Below are 19,419 nucleotides of genomic sequence, written 5' to 3' on the forward strand. Positions count from 1 at the left end.
GCCAGTCCAAACTGGATGTTTATTTGCCATGCCAAGTGAGACCAAGCCCCTCTCCACCGCCCCGGAGCACGCCGTAGCTGAGAGGCCACACCCCGCTCCTCAAGCCTCCACGCTGCAGTTGAATTAGCAAACTCTTTCCTAAAACTCGGCTTAGGGGAACAGTTCCAGGCCAGAGCTGTTGATGGACGTGGCTTCATGAACACAGTGAATCTGTCTGAGCCACCTGGGTGGTTCACCTCCTGTCCCAACCACCTAGTACTTAAGTTAGTACCACAGATCACAGAGGCCCAACGTCCCGCTCCCTTGGGGAGCTTCCTCACGTCTGCCCACTGTTCATATGCGATGGGCCACTCCTCTGCCCTTCCTTTCTCTTCTGCCTTGACCTGGTCCCAGGAATCCAGTCAGTCTTCACCTGAACAATTATTGTTCCTGATGGATTTGACATAACACACAAACCAGGACATATATATATATATATATATATATATATATATATATATATATATATATATATTCCAATTCACTAGTATAACCCTGGACTGCCCAGGCAGCGGACAAATGGTCTCCCTTGCTCTGAACTGGCCTCAGCACACTACCCTTGACTTTCCAGGACCCATCTCCATGTTGGCAGCACATTTCCTGGACCTTGTGGTTCCTTGGCCCAACCCCCTGAGTAGGACTGAACCAGGGCCTGGATGGAAAAGCATGTCCCATCCCAGGCTCTCTCAAGGCCTTCTCACGGGTAAGAGCCAAGGCCAAGGAGAAAGAACCTAGCCTTGCCCTGGCCAGTCCATAAGGCACTGTTGCAGAGACCGCTCTGTGTTATGCAAGCAGTCTTGATCCCATTTCCAAGTGCCTAAGAAGACCAGCTAGCTACTACCTGTTGGGGGGCAGGGGGAGAGGCAGGCAGGTGTTAATGAGAGCCTCACATTGTGAGGTTCTGACAGGCAAACTGTCACCCCCATGGGTTTCAATTCAGCCCTGAGGCCCAGTCCTTCTTTTAGAACCCGCGTGTAAACTGGTTTCAGTGAACCTTGCTAAAGCGGACAGTACCAGATAGCAGAAACAAGCCATGGGTCCAGAAAGCTCCTCCTCCTCCCTCCCACCCCTATCCGCCAACAGAACATAGCCAAGCTGTCCCTCGGTCCTTTCCATGTCCATCTTCCGCAGGCCTCTGCCACTCACACATCGGCCTGTCTGTCTCTGTCTTCCGGAGCAAAGGCTCTCAGTGGTGTGAGCCGGGACCTATAATACCTGGTGCGACCTCCCACCCCCCACAAAACAACTGCCCGAATCCAACCCCTAGAAGTCAGCCGAGTGACCCACAGCTCAGGAGGTGGCTTTCCGATGGGTTCCAGGGTAGGCGTAGGAGATGGGATGGCGCGTCCCTGGCCTCACGGTGAACGTATTGATGGGACTTCCGTAGTGGGTGGTGCCGTGGGAAGACCTGGAGGGAGCGGAAGAGGAGAGCGGTGAAGGTTCACCTGCAGCTAGCTGGTTGGTCCCACTCTACCCACCTCCCTTAGAACATGAAATTTTAAAATGTGATGTGATGGACTTCTGGACTCCAGGGGGTACCAAGCGCACCAGACAGACACCCCTGGTACCCTATGCTCACTCAGACTCCTTGGCTCCCAGCCTGCGTCTCTATCCATCTTTCCACCTGGTCCGCTAGGTCTCCCTTTCCTCAACACTGAGTTGAAGCCCTGAAACTCCAGAGGGCGGGAGGAGAGGGAAGAGGTGTGCTGGGAAGTAAGGAGCCAGCCAACAGCACCCTCTCCAGGTATCTGGGCCTTTCTCCATTCTCTCGTAGTCGCAAGCTACAGCCGTGGGCTTGGCATTAACTCTGTTCACGCATCCCATGTCGCGAACCCGCGGAGGTCCTTCCCCAGCTCACCTGCTGCCTTTGGCTGGGACGAAGCCATAGTCGCCGGCTTTGCCGCCGCCACCACCGGCTCCGCCGCCGGGCGCCTTGTACTTGACCTCGGCTGCGCCTCGGGCGCCCTCCAGCGACAGCCTCCGCGCGTGCAGGCCTCCGGGGGCCCCGCGGCCCGCCGAGTTGACCCGTCGCATCTCGGGGCCTCCGGGCTGCGGCCCGAAGCAGTTAGGGGAGCTCAGGCTGCGGCCAGTGGCGCCGCGGGGCGTCCCGGGGTTGCGGTGGGGCTCCCCGACGTACAGGCGTTTCTTGATGAGCGAGCGTCCGCTGCCGGAGAAGCGATCCAGGCCCCCGAGCCCGGGGTATTGGGCGCCGCCGGGAAAGCGCGAGAAGCCGCGAGCCGGATGGGCCCCGGGGCCCGCGTCCAGGGGCTGCCCCAGGTCCGAGAAGTTGCTCCTGGGTGGGGACCCGCGACGGCCCTGATGCTGCAGCCCGGGGCCGGCGGGGGGCTCAGGGTCATTGCTGAACTCTGGCGGCGGCGGAATGATATCAAAGCTGAAGTCCTCTTCTTCTTCTTCCCTCTTGTAGGAAGGAGAGGGCGGAGAAGAGAAGGATTTGGGGAGGGCGCGGCTCGGGGGCAAGCCTGAGGGAGCGGGTCTTTCCCGGGCCACAGCGGTCGGGGACTCCGCCTTGGTCCACCCATGCCTATGGGTTGGCTCTGGGCCCTGTGTGTCTCGCCCCTGCTGGGGCTTCCACTGACCGGGTCCAGTGGGCCGTGCTGAGGTCAGATGGGAGCCCTCTGTCTCGCTGGGTACCTTAGGGACCACGAGGAAGGAGTTGGGCCGGCTACCTCTGTAAAAGATGCTGTCAGAGCTGGTCTCTGATTGGTTGCTATGGTCACGGAGACTCCCTGGCAGAGAGGACCGTCCCAGTCCCATGGCAGGCCCTCCAGGCCTGGTCTTCTGTGCCCTCTGTCTGGCTGCAAGGAGCAGGGCCATTGGGGAACCCCGCTCCACCACCTCCCCGGTCACCGGGTGTCTGAGGAGTTGGTCATCAGGCTGGACTGGGGTAAGAGGTTTGGCTGGATGGCTTTCCGGCTCCTTTTCGTCCGCTTGTCCCCCGGAGCCTGTGGCCTCCGCTCTGGCCCTAGTGGGAATTACCACAGCAACCCCTCGGCTGTGGCTGTTCTGGCTGCGATGGGGTCTGTAGAGAAATGGTACCTCCTCTCCACCAGTGGACATCTTTGGTGGGAGGGCTGGAGGTGAGAGCGCTCCATTTGTGGACAGTTGGGTGGCCACTCCATTTTCTTGAGATTCTGGCTTTTCTCTCTGTCTCACTGGGACATGGTCCTTCTTGGCAATCAGCTGAGATGATGGGATGGACTGCTCAGGTGTGTCCTTGGGTGGTGTGACCTGCCCAGGTGTGTCCTTGGGTGGTGTGGCCTGCCCTGGTGGGTCCTTGGGTGGTGTGGCCTGCCCTGGTGGGTCCTTGGGTACTGTGGCCTGCCCTGGTGGGTCCTTGGGTGGTGTGGCCTGCCCAACTGTGTCCTTGGGTGATGTGGTCTGCTCAGGCGTAGGCTTGAGTGGCAAGGCGGGCCCGGGTGTGGTCTTAGGCAGTGTGGCCTGCCCGGGTGCCGGCTTGAATGGTGTGGCTGGCCCAGGTGTGGCCTTGGGTGGGGCTTTTGGCCCAGGTGGAATCTTGGACTGGAGTGGCGTGGCAGGCAGAGGGGTGGCCGCCAGCTGGGGTGGATTCTTGGTGACAGGCTTATGGAGTCTGCCACTCACAGTGCCGTTTTCAAAGATTCTCCCCCCTTCCAGCCGGGGTTTGGGCGGCAGAGATGCTATGCTGGGCTTGGCCTCTTTCTCCGCCGAGGAGGCAAAGCGGGCCTCCAGCTCGTTCCGGATCTGCCTGACACTGGGGGCTGGGCTACCCTGGGGGATGTAGTCCACAGGGGGGGCTGGGGTACCCTGGGGGATGTAGTCCACAGGGGGCAGGGTCAGGCCGCTGGTGGCTTCTCTCTCTGGTAGGCTGCTGCTGCAGGAGGGGCTCTTCACAGGACCACATGGGTGTGTCTTCTCGGGCAGGCTCGGAGGAGCTGCCTCCTCTGGTAGGCTGGGCCCCTTCTTGTTCTCCTTGTCCTTCAAGGCCACTGGAGGGACTGGCCTGTGGCCGAGTGACCGATCCTCTTTCCTGGACCCACAGAGATAGGCTGCCAACTCACTTCGAAGTTTTTCCATCTGCCGGGGGTCTCTCCAGTCCACTGGCTCTGATGAGTCTGTGTCCTCCAGAGTGGGGGGGTTGGATTTGGGGTGGAGAGTAGGTGAGCTGGACTTGGGGGTCTTCATAAGTCCAGAAGACGGAGGGGCTGCCTGCTCAGTAGAAGGCGAAGGGGGAGCAGCTGGGGGCAGGGGAGGGGCTGGTGGAGGTAGTGGGGGAGCAGCTGGGGGCAGGGGAGGGGCAGGTGGAGGTAGTGGGGGAGCAGCTGGGGGCAGGGGAGGGGCTGGAGGTGGAACTCCAGCTTGTCCATTTGTCTGGGGTTCAGACTGCCTGAGCCTGGGGCTGCCTGATGTCTCAAGCCTGGGCTCTCTGGGGTGCTCTGGCTCTGGGGCCCTGTCTGGATAAACTTGAGATGCAGGGCGGATGTTGAAGCTGGGAGGCAGGGGGAAGTGTGTCGAGGCCTTCTGGCTGGCTTCCTCCTCTTCTGGTGCTTCCTGAACCGGGATAGATGAGGTCCTGACTGGAGTTGGGGGAGGCACCTTGAATGACCTGGGGAAGGTGAGGTGGGATTCGGGGCTAGGCCCTAGGTGGCTCCCCTTCAGTTCAGCGGGGCTTTTGGGGGGACTGGTCCTGGGGTCTTCTGGCTGCCTGCCATTGAGTGCTACTTCTGATTTCCACTTGATAATCCGTGTTCCAGATGCATGAGGGGAGACTGGAGTTGGGGGTCCTGGGGCTGGCAAAGAAGGTGGAGGGGGGCTCAGGAAAGCTGAGGGTGGGGCAGGGGGGATGAAGTCTGGAGGGGTAGGTGTGGATGGTGGGGAGAGGGCAGCCGAGGGAGATAAAGTGTCCAGTACTGGGGGTGGGGGTGGGGCCGTGCTGGGTGGGGGTGGGGGCTCCGCCAGCAGGGGAGGGGGAGGAGGAGGGACAGACGGAGGTGGAGGTGGAGGGGACTCCCCTGGAGGCTGTGAAGTGTCCTGGGGTGGCCCTGGGGCTGGGCCTGGGGGAGGTGGGGGGATGGACGAGTCGAGGTCATAGTGTACAGGCCTCAGGTCGCCCACAGAGCTGTACAGTCGGAGGTTGCCGTTCACCAGTGAGCCGGTACCTGAAAGAAGAGAGGCGGAGAGGTGGAGCTGAGCCAGTCCCCTGCCTCTTCTAAGAAAGCTCTCTCTTTCTGTCTGTTTCTTGCTTTCACGTGTGTGTGTGTGTGTGTGTGTGTGTGTGTGTGTGTGTGTGTGTGTAGGGGGTGGGGGTTACCATGGCATGGCTGTGGCCGTCTGAGGACAACTATGGGAATACATCCTACCACTGAGCTCGGCTCAGATTCGGTGACTCACCTTACCTGCCGAGCCATCTGCCAATCTCTGTGCCGGGCACAGGAGGAGGGACTGGCCAAGAAACGCTAGTTCTCCCAATTCTTCCATCCCAAACCTGACCGAGGAAGCGGCAATGCCCCTATGTCCTGAGCTGTCCTAGGAGCGGTCAGTCCCCTGTAACTGTAATCGGGCGACTCCCACTCCAGGCCCCGGAGCAGGCTCTGGGGCTTACACTAAATCGTGTAAGCCCGTGGAAAGAGTTCTTTGAGGTTACTGTGGTTCCCAGTGCCTCAGGGAAGCCAGGTGTGGTGGCTCATTCCTACAATCTCAATAGTTGAGAAACAGGCAGGAGAATTGCCGTGAGTTCAAGGCCAGCCTGGGCTACAGAGTGAGACTGTCTCAAACAAACAAGAACAAAAAGAAAGAAAGAAAAAGGGAAGCTGGGGAGATGAGCCCGTGAGTAAGGCCTGCAGTGTGAGCATGACGACCTGGGTTCGGAGCCCCGGCACCCACAGAGCTGGTGTGGTGGCCTCCTGTCAGCAGTGCTGGGAATCAGGGGCAGGCCAGTCACCGGGGCCCGCTGGCCACCTGGTCCTGCCCAATTCCAAGATCCAGGCTCAGTTAAAGACCCTGCCTCAAAATAATAGGGTGGAAAGAGAAGAGAGAAAACACGTCTGGCCGCCTCACACACCTGCACATGCATACTATACACACACACACTAAAAGATACACATGCATACTACACACACACACACACAGGTACACGTGCATATTATATATATATACACACACAAACATGTACACATGCATACTATATATGCACACACACTGACAGATACACATGCATACTATACACACCCTAACATGTACACATGCATACTATATATACACACACAAACAGGTACACATGCATGCTATACACACATACACTAACAGATACACATGTATACTATGCACACATACACACACACACATACACACTAACAGGTGCACATGCACATTTAAAAAAAGGGAGCCAGGCAGCGGTGGCTCACACTTTTAATCCCAGCACTTGGGAAGCAGAGGTGGGTGGATCTCTGTGAGTTCAAGGCCAGCCTGGTCTACAGAGTGAATTCCAGGACAGCTAGGGCTACACAGAGAAACCCTGTCTAGAAAAAATAAACAAACAAAAAAGAGGAAGAGGGGACAGATCAGGGATCGCGGAGAGGTGGGGACGGTGAAAGCGAGGAGGAAGGCGCCTCACAAACAGACGACTCATGCTTTGGGGAGCGGAGACTGTAGGGACCCACTTAGTCACGTCGTTTAGAACCTCTGCGGCAGGCTCTGGACTGGTGGATGGCGCAGAGGAAGGAAGGTACCCAGGGCAATGTGGCTGCGGAGATGGACACCTGGACGCAGCCGTCTTCCTCTCCTCCTGGGCTGCAGCCCCAGAAGAGTCTGCCTCCCTCCTTCACACTTATCTTTCCTCTCCCACCTCCAAGTGGGAGAGCAGACAGCAGCCTGAGAAAGGGTGCCTGGGAAGGCGTCTCTTAGCTGGTGATCCTGAACAATGGGGGCCTGGAATGGAGCACCTGGGGTCCCGACAGCAGTGAACAAACAGATACCTCTCACTAAAGCTTATTCTTGTTTGTTTTGTCCCAGGGTTCGAACCCAGGGCTTTGTTCATGCTAGGTGATGTTAACCTCTGGCCTCCACACACTCTGCAACTTGCTCCGCCCCTAAACTTTATTCCTTAAGGGGTCAACCAGACAGACCACGGACACCATACATTAGTAAATCATTACCATGGCAAAGGCAGTAATAAAATCAGCAGGGGAAGGGTGCTGAGGGGTGCCATTTCCTTAGGAAGGCTCCCCTGAGAAGGTGACCTTGCAGCAGAGGGACGGTAGGAGGGGCTGAGATGCAGACCCTGGGGTGAAAACCTGCCTAGGCTAATTAAGGAAACCCCACGTGGCCGATGCGGGGAGGGGCAGGGAAGCAGTGAGTGAGATCCCAGCAGTCTTCCATAACCTTTGCTCTGCGTGACATGGGATGTGCCTGGCCAGGTGTGAGCAGACACCTTAACACCACGTGGCTTCCATCCGTCCCACACATTCAGTCCTCGAGTGGGCACTGCTGTTCCCAGGCAGGGCGAGCGTCCCAGGGACAGAGCTAATCAGGGTAGAGCTGAGACAGGTGTCTGACCCCAGAGGTCTTGCTGTGACCTGGTTCCACCCCTCTCCCCACTAAGACTCAAATGGGTCTTAGCCGACCTCGGCTCTTGCTCTCGGCATCTCCCAGCCCACTGTCCTCACCCACCTCGGCCAGTGGCTAAGAGGCCCAGGACTCTGACTTTGTCTCCCGCTGGGAAGGTGGGGTAGGTGTTTGTTTTTTGGAGTTCAGGGCCCACGGAGGAAGGAAAGATGGAGAAGCCACAGATCAGAGTCCTCTTACCTCCCGCTTCTTTGCCTGCGAAGTCCTCTGGGACCGAGGGGGTGGGCACAGCCAGCCCGTGGTTCTCCTGGGCATTCTGAAAGAGACCAGAAAGAGGTCAGGGCTCATGGAGCGCTGGCTGCATGGCCAGCCGGAGTTCTGATCCCGGGTACGAGTCCGCTGTATTGCTGAAGACACCGCAGGGATGAGGTGACTGTACAACCTCATAAGGATGTGAAAACGTTAGAGAGAATCCATTTAGTTTAGATTCATTTCATTAATTCATTGTGTGTGCAGCGCCCACGGAGACCAGAAGAGGCCAGAGTTACACACACTTGAGAATGACGACGTGGATGCTGGGAACTGAACCTGGGTCCCCTGCGAGGGCAGGGCAGATTGTGCTCTTAACAGCCGAGCCATCTGTCTAGCCTTACACACTTCCTCTTCTTTTTTTTAAAAACAAATTATTTAATTTTATTTTATGTGCATTGGAATGAAGGTATCAGGCCCCTGGAACTGGAGTTACAGACAGTTGTGAGCCGCCATGTGGATGCTGGGAACTGAACCTGGGTCCTCTGGAAGAACAACAATCAGTGCTCTTAACCACTGAGCCATCTCTCCAGCCCCCAGCAGGTGCTCTTAACCGATAAATCATCTCTCCAGCCCTAAGAGTGAATTTTAAACGATGAATCTGGGCTGGAGATACATTTCAATTGGTAGTGTTTGCCTCGTATACACAGAGGCCTGAGTTCGAGTCCCGGCACTGCAAAAGCCATGCCTGTCACCTCAGTACACAGGGTAGGAAGTTCAAGGACATCCTCAGCTGTATAGTGAGTTTGACGCCCGCTTGAGAGACATGAGGCTTAAAAAAAAAGCCAAGTGTCCTATTGTCTGTCCTCAGCTAGAGATGTAAGCTTTGGGGCTGCCAGTCAAATTGTTCATCTCTCTATGCATGTATGAGAACAACCACATAGCAACGTAAGTATTAGCTGTCTAGTTACAGATCAGATTTGCAAATCTGGAATCAGCAAGGACGAAGATCAACTATATATGAATGAAAATCTCCATTAAAAACAAACCGAGGAGCCAGGCATGGTGGCACATGCCTTTATTTCTAGATCAAGGCCGTCCTGGTCTATATAGTAAGTTCCAGGCTATACTAAGACCCTGTCAAAACAAAAACAGGGGCTGGTGACAGCTCGGAGGGTAAAGGCGCTTGCCACCAAGGCCGACTGTGCTGAGCTGGGTCTCTGGGACCCAGAAGGGAAGGAGAGAACCAATTCCTGGAAACGACCCCAAACCTAAGGAAAGAACCCTGCAGTGACTACTTCTGGCCACCCAGTGGCCAAAAGCTAACATCCCCATCCCGACCTCCTGTTTACTCCAGGCTTTCATCAGGAATTTACAGGAAAAAAGTAAGTGGTGAACCGGGGCTTTGGAAACAGTGCAGGTGCCTTCTGCTCTCCAAACGGAACAGAGCAGGGCTGTTTACACAGGTGTCGGCTTGGGAGGCGGTTTGCATCCTATCCCCCCCAACACACATTTCCATAGATCAACAACAAAGTGCACACACCTGCGGCTCTGAAGATCGGCTGAGCACCACACGGTGCTTTTGAAGGGTCTCAGTGGCCTGGCCTCTGGTCCCCAAGCCTACTCTCCGTTCCCACTGGACTATTACAGCATCTCACATTCTCCTCTGACAGTCCCCTCCCTCCCCTCTTTATTTTTCTTCTTTCTGCTTCCCTTCTTTTGTGATAGCACAGACTGACCTTCCTTTAAGTCACTACAGAGCAAAGATGACCTTGAACTTCTGGTTTTCCTGCCTTCACCTTCCCAGTGCCTCATGGGGATTCCAGAGATCTCCAGCACACTGTGGTGCTGGGGATCAAACCCAGGGCTTTGTGCATGCTAGGCAGGCACTCTGCCAACTGAGCCGCCCCACATCCCCAGTGCCCCCCTTCATTTCTAATAAGAACGCTCCTGTGAACACACCCTCTTAGTCACCCTCGATGAAAAGATGTCCCCTATATTTACTAGATGAGGAAATGACACTCAGAAGCATTTGAGAAGTAACTTAAAGCATACAACTGGACTACCAGACCCAGGTCCGTGGAGCCCCCGCTGGGCATTTGGCTCTCCACAGCCGCCCCCTAAGGACGAGCTGCACCGTCTGGTGTGAATGGGCAAGAGCTCAGGCTTTGGAGTCTGGGAACTGAGGCAAAGCCTCAAGAAGAGGCTTTGGGGCTGGGGAGATGGCTCTGTGGGGAAAGCACTTACTATGTAAGCATGAAACCTGAGTTCTAATACCCGAAAACCCACGTAAAGCCTAGCCCGGGTGTAACCAGAGACCCTGCTTCAAACAAGATACAAGGTGAGGATCAACACCCGAGGGTGTCCTCTGACTCCCACACACATGCTGTGGCACACACACACACACACACACACACACACGAGAAGGGCTTGGAGATGCATTTGCAGGCTGTGTATGATCCTGGAGGGGGGGAGGAGTGTGCCATGAAGAGCATTCAGGGACAGTTGGCGGTTGCTGACTGAACACAGCTTACCAGATAACATATGTCATCAGCACTACCTTCTGGAATCTTTCCAGACTCTGTCTCCCTAAGCAGCATGCTAGGAGGACTGGGGGTAAAAGTCCCAATTTCTCAGCTCTTAAGAGAGTCACAAGGACACAAAATACAGTTTTGTTTTCTTATGTTTTTCCTAGACAGGGTTTCTCTGTGTAGCCCTGGCTATCCTGGAACTCGGTCTGTGGACCAGGCTGGCCTCGAACTCAGAAATCCCTTGGCTTCCTGAGTGCTGGGATTAAAGGCATGCACCACCAGCCACTGCCCAGCCAAAATAATATATATATATATATATATATATATATATATATATATATATATATATATATATATATAGAGAGAGAGAGAGAGAGATTAAATGAGAAGGGGGAGTCAAGGGTCAAGCAGTCTGGCATACATGCTGGAGTTCCAGGCTGGTGAGAGGAGACTCTCAAACAAAAGATGCAAGACTTGGAAGACTCCGATGGTTAGCTTACCTGTCTACTGGACACAACCCAGATCACCTGGTTAGAGCAGGCTGGCCTGTGGGCTATCTGTGAATTGTATTGAATGCTTAATTGATGTAGGAAGACCCAGCTTGAAGGTGGGCAGCACCATTCCATGGTGGAGCCCTGGACTGAAGAGCGAGAAGTTACATGAGCACTAAGTGTGCATGCATCCTCTCTGCTTTTGGCCATGGGTGTGCCGTGAGCAACCGTCTCAGGCTCCTGCCGCTGTGATCTCTCCAGGGTGGATGGACTGTAACCGGAAACTGTTACAACCCATAAACCCTTTCTCATCTAAGCTGCTTTCTGTCAGCGCGCTTTGTCACGGCAGCAGAAGTGAGACCAAGACACCTCAGGACCGATGCCTGAAGTTGTCCTCTGTGTGTGTAATCGCACGCCTACATGCAACATCCCCCCCCACACACACACAAAAGCACACGAACATTTAAAAATTGTATCACACATTAAAAGGCTTAGCCGGACATGGTGGTGCACATTTGTAATTCTAGCACTTGGGAAGTAGAGGCAGGAGGATCATGTTTAGCAGTAACCTGGCTATATGAGACCCTGTCTCAGAAAAATAAAAGCCAAGTTATATCCTTCCTCTGGGCCAACAAGATGGCTTAGACAATAATGTGCTTGCTGCCCAATAATGCAAGCCTACAAACTGAATTCAATTCCCAGAACCCCATAAAGGTGGAGGTAAGAGAAGTCCACAAAGCTGTCCTCTGACCTGTGAATATGCAGTTATGCATCGTGTGTGTGTGTGTGTGTGTGTGTGTGTGTGTGTTTGTGTGTGTGTGTGTGTGTGTGTGTGTGTGTGAGAGAGAGAGAGAGAGAGAGAGAGAGATATGATACACATGCACACACAATAATAATGAGAATTCAAGAGGAAGGAAGAGGGCCAGGGAGATGCTTGAAGGTAAAACCTCTTACAGTGCAAACCGACAACCCAAGTGAGATCCCCAAAACCCACACAAAGAGCTGGTTGCAGTGGTGTGAGACGGGAGGCAGAGGCCGGAGGATTGACAGGAAGGTGTGGGGTCAGCTATCCTGGAGTACATGCAGCCTCAAACAAGGTGGAAGGCAAGGGTGACTCCCAAAAGCTGTCCTCGGACCATGTGTTGTGAGGTTGGCTCGTAAGGTGCCCCTCCTGTGACGTCCTCACCTGGGCTGTGGGGATGGCAACATGGCCACATCTGGATACTCAGGCCACCCCGCCAGGACAGGCATTAGGCCTCAGGGTGGTTGTCTAACTCCAGAGACTTGACAGAGGAAGTGCAATAGAGGAAGAGGAAGGCCAGGAAGGAGTTCTCAGAAGCCACAGGCCAGCAGCCAGTGTGTGTGTGTGTGTGTGTGTATGGTGTGTGTATGTATGGCGTGTGTGGTGTGTATGTGGTGTGTGTGTGTGTGTGTGTGTGTTGTGTGTATATGTATGTATGGTGTGTGGTGTGTGTGTATGGCGGGTGTGGTATGTGTATATGTGGTGTGTGTGTGTTGTGTATGTGGTGTGTGTGTGGTGTATGTATGTATGGTGTGTGGTGTATGTGTGCGTGTGTGGTTTATATGTATGGCGGGTGTGGTATGTGTATGTGGTGTGTGTGTGTATGTATGTACGGTGTGTGGTGTGTATGTATGGTGTATGGTGTATGTGGTGTGTGTATGGTGTGTGTATGTATGGTGTGTGTGGTGTGTATGTGGTGTGTGTGTGTATGTATGGCGTGTGTGGTGTGTATGTGGTGTGTGTGTATGTATGGCGTGTGTGGTGTGTGTATGGTGTGGTGTGTGTATGGCGTGTGTGGTGTGTATGTGGTATGCGTATGTATGTATGTGTGGTGTGTGGTGTGTGTATGTGATGTGTGTGTGTGGTGTGTGTATGTATGGTGTGTGGTGTATGTGTGTGTGTGTATGGTGGGTGTGGTGTGTATGTGGTGTGTGTGTGTGTGTGTATATGGTGTGTATATGTGGTGTGTGTATGGCATGTGTGTTGTGTGTTGTGTGGTGTGTGTGGTGTGTGCATGTGTGTGTTACCCTCCTCACCTCAGCACCACCCTGTCCTTGGCCTCTCACTGATAAAATAGCAGACTGTCCAAGACGCTGTCTGTGTGCAGGGATGAGCCTGTGCCTCAGTGCCCTGTGAGTAAGGGGTGGCCGCCCACCCCTCCGTGGAGAGAACTGGCCTATGGGCAACAAGCAAAGAGCGCTCAGAGGGGCGCCTGAGCCGTCGGGCCACACCCTCTCCTGCCGTGGCAGGCACCTCACGCAGGGCCCGGGGCAGAGTCCAGCCTGGCTGTGCCAGTCAGGAACGTCATGAAACTGGGCCTCAGCACTTCCTCGTCTCCCCAAGCAGACAACACCCAGAAGTGCAGCCGTGGGCCGCCTTGCTCCCTTCACAGAGGTCCATGGCGGTGCCTGAGCTCAGGGAGGTCACGGCCAGGGAGCCAACTGTGTGGGCAGGGCTGGCAGTGGAGGGAAGCACCACTCTGAGGAGACCCACGCTGTTTTCTCCCTTCCTTCTCCAGTTCTCCACTGTAAGCTGGTCTTTAAGTCCATATGTAGCCAAGGTCAGCCTTGAACTCCTGATCCTCCTGCTTCTGTTCCCATATGCCAGATTATGTACGTTAAGTCACTGTGTCCAGCGACCCTTCCTTCCTTTCTTCTTCTCCCCACCCCCCAAGACAGGGTCTTACTATGTCACTCTGGCTGTCCTGGATCTCCCTCTCTAGACCAGGCTGGCCTTGAACTCACAAAGAACCACCCGCCTCTGCCTCCCAAACGCCAAGATTAAAGGCGTGCGCCATTACACCTGGCCCTTTCTTTCTAAAATGCCATCTATCTATTAATTATGTTTGTGTGTATATATGTATGTGTGGGGGATGCACATAGGACAACCTGTGGGAATCACTTTGTTTCCACCACGGGGTGCTCGGGGATCAAGTTAGGTCATCAGAAATGGTGGTAAATGCCTTTTCCTACTGAGCCATCTTGCATTCTTTCAGTCTCTTTTCTTAACAAGTGATTGTATTTCATTCATTTAAAAAAACCAAAACAAAACAAAAAAAAACACCCAACACTGTTCTGATTCTTAAAAGTTATTACGGTTGTAGGGTGTTCGGCTCAGACTCAGTCCACTCAGCTAGCCAGCAGGGTGAGGCAGGAAGAGCAGGCTAAGCCCTGGCCAGCCTGGACTACAGAGTAGGTCTGTGTATTAAAGGGCTAAACTGAATGGAACTAGAGCCCACACTCAGTGTCCTTCAGCCTGGTGGCCCATGCCTGTGATCTCCACACTTGGACAGCGGAGGCAGGGGGAGTGCTACATGTCTGAAGCTAGCCTGGGCTACATACGGAGACCCTGTCTCAAAATAAAACACACGAAAACAGAATATGAGCTGGTGTAGTATCAAACTCCTATAATCCCAGCACTTGGGAAATAGAGGCAGGAGGAACATTGAGTTCAAGGCCAGCTTAGGCTACATGAAGTCCTGTTCTAAACAACAACCAAATAAAGTGTCACAAAGGCCGAGACAGCACCTGTGACTGTCAGCTCCCTGAGTGCCTCCTCGCCTGTACTCTAAAGTGGAGTGACCCCACCTGCCTTGGACTACAGAGGCTGAGGTGTGTGCCCACAGAAAAACAGGCCAGAGGAGGAAGGTTCCTGTGTCTAATCAACTCAGGAGGCTAGAAAGACAACTCAGCCGTCAGGAGCACAGCTGTCCTTCCGAGGACCTGGTTCGATTCCCAGCACCCCCACATAGGAGGTGGGTGCCTCACAACTGTTGTTACAGTTCCAGGAGATCCAGTACCTTCTTCTGGCCTCCGTGGGTAGCACACACACAGCACAGACATACATGTAGGCAAAACACTCACATCACAAAATAAGTAAACCTCAGAAAATTTAATTAAACAGCAACAACCGGACCCCTCTGTGGGTTAGTAAGAGCCTGGAAATCCAGATGCTCCGCAGAGGGCAGAGCCCTGTGACGCCTCTGTAGGCATGTGTTGAGGAAAAGGATGCTTCCCTAGGGTCAGGGGCAAGTCCCCAGGATCCTCTCTGGTACTTTTGCTATAATTTTAGGGTTGAAGAGAAGAGGAAGTGCCCCCCCCCCCCCCCCCCCCGAGTTTGCCTTCGAGTCTGCTGCTCACCCCTGCTGCCAGCAGGAGCTCAGGGAACAGGACTCAACACTCGCATGGCTCCATCCCATCCCGCTGACTTTCTCTTGCCCTGCGATGCACATCCTCATGCCAGGGATTCCTAAGGGTCCAGCCAAGGGCACATCCCTGGAGGCTGGGCGAGCAGGAAATGCATGGCTGACCTTGATGTCAGAGAGCTCTGATAGTTGTTCACTGCAGCCTGAAAACCTTCCTCACCAGCCTCCTCCTGAGGCCTGTCAGCGTCCTGGAGACGACGGAGGCTCGAACTGTGAGGGCATGGGGAGGGAGAAGACCCTGCTCCCGAATGAGACCCAAGCATGACCCAAGCCCACCCACAGTGGGAGTCACAAGGAAAAATTTCCAGGCAACCAAGGGGCTTAGCTAAGTGAAGGCCAGCTGGCTGTCACTGCCTTGTGGGGGGCCGTGTAGGGGTTTTGGCCAAGGACAGTGGGGGGGGGGGGCTCAAGACAGGGCGTGGTACAGACCTGAGGACAGCTGTGTGGTCTCCCTGGCATCTAGTTTCTCTGAAATCAGACTCCAGTGGGCGATTTTAGAAATGAGCTTAGTTGGCCTGAGGACACCTTGCTTGGCAGCGTGCTTGCCAGGCTGCATGAAGCCATGGGTTCAGCTGGGATGTGGCTGGCTTGTTAGAATGCTCAGCATGCTTAGTTAGCACATAGAAAGCTCCGGGTTCGATTCCCAGCACTGAATAAATCAGACAGCAGTGCATGCCTGCAATTCCAGCATTCCAGAGAGGAGACAGGAGGGCCAGGAGTTCAAGGTTGCGCTGGCAAGATAACTCAGCAGCAAAGATCCTCGCCACACAGCCTGATGACCTGATTCAATCTCTAGGACCCACATGATGGAGCTGAGAACTAACTCACACACGTTCTTTGGCTTCCTCGCACACACTAAAGCATGAGAGAACACTAAATAAAGAAATAAATGTAATTTTAAAAAGGTAAATTACCAAGCCGGGCGTTGGTGGCGCACGCCTTTAATCCCAGCACTCGGGAGGCAGAGGCAGGCGGATCTTTGTGAGTTCGAGGCCAGCCTGGGCTACCAAGTGAGTTCCAGGAAAGGCGCAAAGCTACACAGAGAAACCCTGTCTCGAAAAACCAAAAAAAAAAAAAAAAAAAGGTAAATTACCAGAACTCGGGGAGGCAGAGCCAGGCGGATCTCTGTGAGTTCGAGGCCAGCCTGGGCTAGAGTGAGTTCCAGGAAAGGCGCAAAGCTACACAGAGAAACCCTGTCTCGAAAAAACCAAAAGAAAAAAAAAAAAAGAAAGAAAGAAAAAAAAAAAGAAAAAGGTAAATTAATGCCTAACACTTTTAATTTCAGCACTAGGAAGCAGAGGCAGGAGGATCTCTGAGTTTGAAGCCTGTAGTAAGAGTCTGTTTCAATAAACAAACAAACAAAGAAAGAAATTTAAATTAATTATTAAAAGTTCAGGGTAATCATTGGTACTGTAATCATTGGCACTGTAGTCAAGGCTAGCCTGGGATGCGTGAGTCTGAAAACGATCTCAGTGCTCCCCACGTCCCCTTGCTCCTTGCCTCTTGGTGTCAGAGCTGCTGTGCCTGTGTCCCAGGTCTCAGCTCTGGCCCTTCCCTCCAGGGCAAGGAGTAAGCAGGGCCAAAGGGACAAGTCCTTGACGTCCACACTCTTGTCTTCCAGACCTGATTCCAGAGCTGTCTGCTTAAATTCCCTGAGTCCGGTTTTAACTTCTCCTCTTCCTGGTCAACCCTCCTGAGGCAGCCACTGTGGTGAATGCTCAGGAGCCCTGGGGGCTAGCCAAGAGGCAGCTGTTTATAGGTAAGGGCGAGGGTGGAGCTGGCTCTGGGGGGGGCTGAGTTGGGGTTCCTGTGAGTAACAGGGTCCGGTGGGTGGGGGAGGGGCACACGCTCCAACTCTGTTCTCTCTGCAGGCCTCTGACACCTCTTACCCCATAACCTCTCCTCCAACGTCACCTACATGAGTCAGTCAAACCCACACTGCCTTGTCTGGGCCTTGAATTTAGGGATGAGCTCCCAAAATGGCTGGGCAGGCTCCACAGTAGGCCTTCAGCTGTTGGAGCTCCCAGGTGACCAAGGACTAGAGGGAGGGGGCCCGGAGAAGACAGGTCTCTCCGCAGCTCAGGGATGCCTCCTCTTGGCAATGCCAGGTCTGTGTGACTCAGAGGGTAGGGCAACCCAGGGAGCTCTCACCGCCCTGGGCACCCCCAGACCTGTCCAGCCAGTTTGCCCGTATTTACCACATGGGCATTTCATTTCTAATTTCTCATAAGCATCAGCCTGGGGATGACCGGATCAGATGGGGTGAGGAGAAGAGGTCACCCCAGAGAAGAGTACAATCTTTCGATCAGCGGCTGTGTAGGGCAGGCTCTGCCTTGAGCTGGGGCTCCGTTTCCCCAAGGACCTTGGGGAGAGATTGTTCTCCCAGAGGCCTGTGGCAAAGACCCAGCTCTATTTGTTTTGAGCCCGGGTCTCTCTGTGGATCCCTGGCTGTCCTAGAACTCACATAGATCCTCCCTCTTCAGCCTGAAGTGCTGGGATTAAAGGTGTGGGCCACCAAGCCTGGACTCTGTTGCTCTTGTCCAGGGCAGGCCTTTCCTTCCTTGGGTCTAGCATTCTTTTTTATTATTGTTATCATCATTATTATTACATTTATTTATTTTGTGTGCAAATGCCATGCCCACAAATGAGCTCTCAAAAGTCGGCTGCCTGACTCAGGCCATCCGTCAGGCTCGGCGGCAAGAGCCTTTATCCACCGAGTTCGCTCCCAGGCCCAGATCCCCATGTTCTTGTTCCCCGCCCCACACCAGGGAGTGAACCCAGGGTACTGTACATGCTAGGCGAGTGCTGTTGCTGAGCCACACCCCAGCTCTTATTTATCTGTATTTGGAAACAAGGTCCTGCTACCTGCAGCCCAGACTGATCTCTAACTTTCAATCCTCTGGCCCCGAGTAATGGGAATCCCAGCATGCACCACCACCACCACCACCACGCCAGCAGTACATTCTCATCCTGATGACAGCTGGGGTCCTCCCACTTCTGCCTTCTGGTGGCTCTAAACCTCAGAAGCCCCCAGAAGCGTGAAGTGGGTGGCCCTGGTGGCTAGAAAGCAAACCTCCCCCGGGAAGGCTGGTCCCCAGGAAGCAACCTGAGCTTGTGTAAGAGTTTACCATGCTCCCTCCTGTGTGGCTTACAGGGTGAGTCACTTAGCACAGAAAGTCACAGCTGGGGACACCTAGGACCATTCACAGTAACCCCACCAAAGGGCGAGGGATCAGAGGCCTGGAGAGAAAGGACCTGGCCTTCGGTCACTCCACAACTCAAGGCAGGGCTGGCACTGGGGACAGGTACCTGATGAGCAATCCCAGAGCCCAGTCTGGTCACCAAGGAACCCAAGGGTCCGTTTCATGATTGGCCTTTGGTTATAGACACCCGAGGAAGTATTTCTTCGAGGGAGGACATTGGAGGACAACCTCTCTTTGAACACATCCCCTGGCTGGCTCTTGAAAGGTCCTGAAGACGAGGGGACCCTTGCTGGGCCTGTCACCTGCTTGGTGACTCCCTTCCTGGCCCCCTGGCCTGAGCGGTGCAGGGTAGGGAAGGGCCGAGGCCCTCAGAGGTTTGGTACAATGTCAGGCAGAAGGAACAAGGCTCAGGCCCTGGCCCAGGGCCCCTCCCACACTGACACGGGCTGGGGGCCGGTGTGTCCGTCTGTGTGCGTGAGCCCGCACACATCTGAGGCACTGGAAGAAAGCCCAGAGCTATGGAAGGGGTCTGAGATCAGATAGGAGAAAATGAGCTGCTCAACGGCCCTTCTCCAGGAGCAGGTGGTGAGCGATGCTCGCAGCTCCTCCAGACCCGTAACCCGAAGCAGGCTCAGGCTCCGAGAGCCGCAATTAGGCCAAGGGGTCCGAACGCAGCGAACACCAGAGGCAGGCTTCAGGGGCCTGAGAGGCCTCAGCTAAGGCTCACCTCGAACCCTCTGAAGTCATTTCATTAAAGCCTCAAAGGGTCCAAGAGCCAAGAGGCCGCAGGACAGGGATCCAGGGGGCCGAGCCAGGGAGACCCTAGCGATTTGTGTCAAGGGTCCTGAAAGGGGAAGACAGAAGCCGCCTGGTGGGGCATGGAGGGAAGGTTGGGGGAGTCTGCGGGGCATTTGGCTGTAGGGGCTGAGTCTTGGCTCTACAGACCCAAACCAAGCCATTTCCGGTCTCGGGGCTACAGTCCCTGGAGTGTAGGCTGGGGGTGGCCGTGCTCTGGAGGGCGTGGCTCTGTTCGCATGCGTGACCTCTGGAATGGTGAACACAGAGTGGGCGGCAGCTCCACCCGCCACCCCTCACTTAACCGGCACTGAAGGAATGTGGT

General features: G+C 54.6%; 1 protein-coding gene across 1 annotated transcript in view; it reads right to left on the bottom strand.

Annotated features, from left to right (window-relative positions):
- Positions 1-19,419, bottom strand: part of C21H6orf132 (chromosome 21 C6orf132 homolog) — a 32,122-nt gene continuing 12,703 nt past the window's right edge. Inside the window, exons 3-5 of the mRNA XM_042265703.2 lie at positions 7,840-7,915; positions 1,898-5,195; positions 1-1,447 (exon numbers count right to left, since the gene is read on the bottom strand). Coding sequence (XP_042121637.2) covers positions 1,330-1,447; positions 1,898-5,195; positions 7,840-7,915 — 3,492 coding nt within the window. The 3' untranslated portion in view covers positions 1-1,329. The remainder of the gene's footprint in view (positions 1,448-1,897; positions 5,196-7,839; positions 7,916-19,419) is intronic.

Source organism: Peromyscus maniculatus, chromosome 21 (assembly GCF_049852395.1).
Source record: "Peromyscus maniculatus bairdii isolate BWxNUB_F1_BW_parent chromosome 21, HU_Pman_BW_mat_3.1, whole genome shotgun sequence".
Classification (NCBI taxonomy): domain Eukaryota; kingdom Metazoa; phylum Chordata; class Mammalia; order Rodentia; family Cricetidae; genus Peromyscus; species Peromyscus maniculatus.